The 3,795-nt window shown below is 39.5% G+C and overlaps 1 protein-coding gene across 1 annotated transcript; it reads right to left on the bottom strand.

The window, feature by feature from the left end:
* Positions 1 to 1,704: 1,704 nt before the first annotated feature.
* LOC145329842 (uncharacterized) lies at positions 1,705 to 3,390 on the bottom strand. The gene is made up of 2 exons (XM_080174270.1): positions 2,850 to 3,390; positions 1,705 to 2,801 (listed from the first exon to the last, which is right to left on the bottom strand). Exons 1-2 carry the CDS (start codon positions 3,196 to 3,198, stop codon positions 1,756 to 1,758), a joined length of 1,395 nt encoding a protein of 464 aa, XP_080030396.1. The 5' UTR covers positions 3,199 to 3,390; the 3' UTR covers positions 1,705 to 1,755.
* Positions 3,391 to 3,795: the final 405 nt, after the last annotated feature.

Here is a 3,795-nt window from a genome sequence, read left to right as displayed (position 1 = left end):
TTCTTCATCCGTAGCCTCTAGGGAAGGACCGGGAGGGTCTGGAAAATAGCCAAAAACCATTTCAACATTCCCCTAAAACGTTCAACCAATTCGGACCAGCATTTTTCGAAATTTATCTTCATACTAAAGTAATTTACTTCTTTATATAATAGGACATAAAAATAAATTTTTATTAATAAAATAGATTTAAAAATTATGATGTAACTAGTGATATTTATCCATGAATGTTTAAGTCTAAATATTAAAATTTTTATTTATGCATGCATGTATGCTTCTTTAAAAATAAAAGACTTTAACGTAAAAATCTGAAATATTGGTACACTTTATTCTAACTGGTTTTATTGATTTAAAGAGTTAACAATGCACATTTTACCTCTATTCTAATGGATCTATTTTAACATACATTACTTTTTCTGCTTAGTAACTCAACCCCACAAAAATACTTTTTATGTTAGAAGGAGGGTTGTTGTCCCCACCCCCCCCCCTCTTCCCTCTTCCTTAAGATATAGAGCCAATAAAACAAGCCCTCACTGATTTTCCCCCCTTTTAAATTTATCGAGCGAAAGAAGGTTAATTTTATTTGAAAACAAAGAGAATTATTGTCTACTAGCAGCTGCGCCCCTAGCATATAAGAGCCCCGTATATAAATGGGGAAAAAGGGACAGGAAAATAGTCTAAAACCACCCAAAGGCTGTAATCTTAGAATAAATCTTCCCTAGAAAGGAGAACTTAATCTTTAGCTTCAGAAAAAAAATCTTTCTAAAAGGTTCAAAATGCAAAGATATACTTTTTAATTCTTATTTTAATCTCTTAATTGGAACTGGTGATCTATTAATTAGTAAACAATTGTATTTCAAGAATATATAAGAAAAAATAAGTTGTGTTTCTATTTATAATATACTTTCTATAAATAGGATAATATTTTACACAAAAGAAAGAAAGGAAAAGGGTCTTTTTGAAACTAATTATGTAATAACGCAAAAAGCTTTCTATAAAAACATTGTTTCCCTAACTCTGTGTAAATGTATGATTGTAAGTACCACATATAATACAAAAAAAACTAACGTTATATAGTTTGACTTTAGTATAAGGTCAAAATTTGTTAACTCCGAGGGGCCGTATTGATTTTATGATTTTATTTTATTGTTTGTGGAAGATTGTCTGTTATACGATGTGTGAAATAGACAGACTTACATAAGTTAATGATAGAGTAGACTTAATATTCAATTCAAAATGCAAACAGATTTTTAAGTATTTATTATATTGGATTAAATGCAGTTTTTGAGTAAATAAGATTATATATTGATACTATATTTAGAAATGATTAAATATGTTAATAAGTCAAAACTACTGATTATTCAAAGCTGGAAAGTTCTGAAGTAGCAGGATGTCTGTCTGTATATCAGGACACCAAGCAACAGGATGACTGTCTGTTTAATTAATACAAGGTATTAATTAACTATGCACTTTGAAGGGGTAGAATATCTGCCTATGCAAACTATCTAAAGTAGTAGGATGTCTGTGAATAGCTGTATTGGTCTTAATAAAGACTCGAACCCAAACCAGATAATGTTCTGTGTTAGGACTCTCAATATCAACTGACTTAAATATATATTTCTCTTTATTCTTTCTGAGAGCAATTAAAGAGTAATTAAGAGTAACAACTAAAATATGTCTGCAAACTTAAATATATGACGTCACAACATAAATATATGACATTTACCCCCTTCTGAAACCATCCAGCTAAGCATGGTTTCACCATCCATCAGGCTGATCCAATAAACTGGGATCAATGTCTTCACTGGGTGAACCTACATCGAAATTAACCCCGGCCTCAAGTCCTTCCTCTCCTTCACCCACTGGAGGAGGAGTGTTCAGCGCCCCTCCACCAACCTCAGCCGAGACACCCACTGTTGCCGCCATGACAGCATTACTCGCTGCAGCAGTTACGGGCCCTCCTACAGCAACCATCACAGCATCATTTACCGCTGAGGCGGTATCATTCGCAACAGCCACCTCTGCAGCCACCGCTGGCCCATCTGCCGGCATTGCCACCTCCATCTCAACACCACCAGTGACCTGAACACCTCCCGAAACCATCATCACCCCGTTGTTAGCCTCAGCACCGCCAGAAGTCCCAGCCTGTTGCAACTGCCAATATGCCGCCGCCGGTAAGTCATTGTTTATTCTGCGCCGGATCTCGGACAGCTCGCTAAAAATATTAGACAGGTGCCTTTGCACTTCAGCCTCTTTTTGCGCCATCTCAGAAATAGCCTCTTGAACCTTAGTTCCCTGCCCTGCCAAAACACTTTCCACCTGTTGGCCCACCTGCTGTCCCAACTTGGTTGAACTACTTTCCCAATTATCAGTCATTGCTGTCTGTACCCGCTGTACCAGATAAGAAGCCTTTTGCTGTGCAGTAGTAGCCACCATTTGCTGCACCTCCGTATCTACCTTCCTTATACATTCCATTAGATCCTTCTTATGCGTGGCCAACATATCTTTAATCCGTTTATGACCGTCAGTCTGCCAAAGTTTCTGTGCAGTGTTCAAACTTTTGACTGATTCTTTTACAGCCTCACGAATTTTTTCCTCAACCATAGGCTTTAGAGTCACAGCAACAGAATTACTGATTCTACCTATATCTTCATCACTGAGCGGCGCCAAACCACGTCTGTCATTCTTACGCTCAGCCTTATTTCTCTCGACCTCAGCACGTAAATCTGGTAACTCCCTCTTCTGTTTAGGCCCAAGAGAATCTGCCCCAGCAGGCCGCTTGACCACGCCCCTTCTGGAAGTACCTTCCCCAGCATCATCATAAGCCTTGCTGGCTCCCCTTCTGGAAGTACCTTCCCCAGCATCATCATAAGCCTTGCTGGCTCCCTTAGTCCTGACCGACCCAGCAGCCTGATTTGGCACAAACTTACCAAACCTGCGCCGTCCCTCACCAGAACTAGTATCTGCCACCTTTTGTTCAGGCTTGTCCGTTGGAGGCTCAGCCCAACTGTCTAGCTCCGAACCACTCTGTTCACTAGGCAGACGATCCCTGGAATCAAGCTCAACCTCAAGGCTCACGTTGCCAACATCGTCTTCATCATCATACCCAGGCTCATACCTGGGCGATTCTACATCATACTGCCTCCTATCATCTCTTCTATACACAACATGCCGCCGATTAGCTCTACCAGCATCCAGCATCTCAACAGACGGTTCACGCTCCTCCCGCCGACCAGACGCCCGCTGATACCGCCTCTCGTTTCCATCTCCATTTCCTGATAATAATCAATAATTAAATATTAACATTTTAATATTTTAATATTTTAACATTTTTCATATATAAGACTACATTCAAAACGAAATACTTTACACAAATTATTTTTATCAGGGATGCCAAATTTTAATTACTGTCTTCCCGAAGGATAACGCGAAAATTTAACGCAGTTACACAGTTTGCCCAAACAACCAACACACAGCAATCCAACAACCACCCCCGCAGCACCCATCACAGCCATAACAAAATGCTGCCAACTATTAGTCAACCAATCAATCGAGGTATTATACAAATGTACAAACCAATCTTCTGTAACCTCTACAACAAAAGCATGTGAATTAGCAGCCAATTCCGAAAGTTTAGCCTCTTCCACAGACTCCAACACCTGTCCTTTCTCTCCCTTATCCAACAGATGCTCAAAATTCAACGGTACCTTCAACCAACTATCCTCCAGCCGTTTAGTCTGAACCAGCTGCATTCCTGCCCCCTTGTTGCCTAGATATAATCCAGGTTTAACTCTCACA

The sequence above is a fragment of the Acartia tonsa genome, chromosome 10 (genome assembly GCF_053477335.1).
Source record: "Acartia tonsa isolate MP-2025a chromosome 10, ASM5347733v1, whole genome shotgun sequence".
Classification (NCBI taxonomy): domain Eukaryota; kingdom Metazoa; phylum Arthropoda; class Copepoda; order Calanoida; family Acartiidae; genus Acartia; species Acartia tonsa.
Note: the sequence above shows the minus strand (reverse complement) of the source record. Positions and strands in the feature narration are given on the sequence as shown.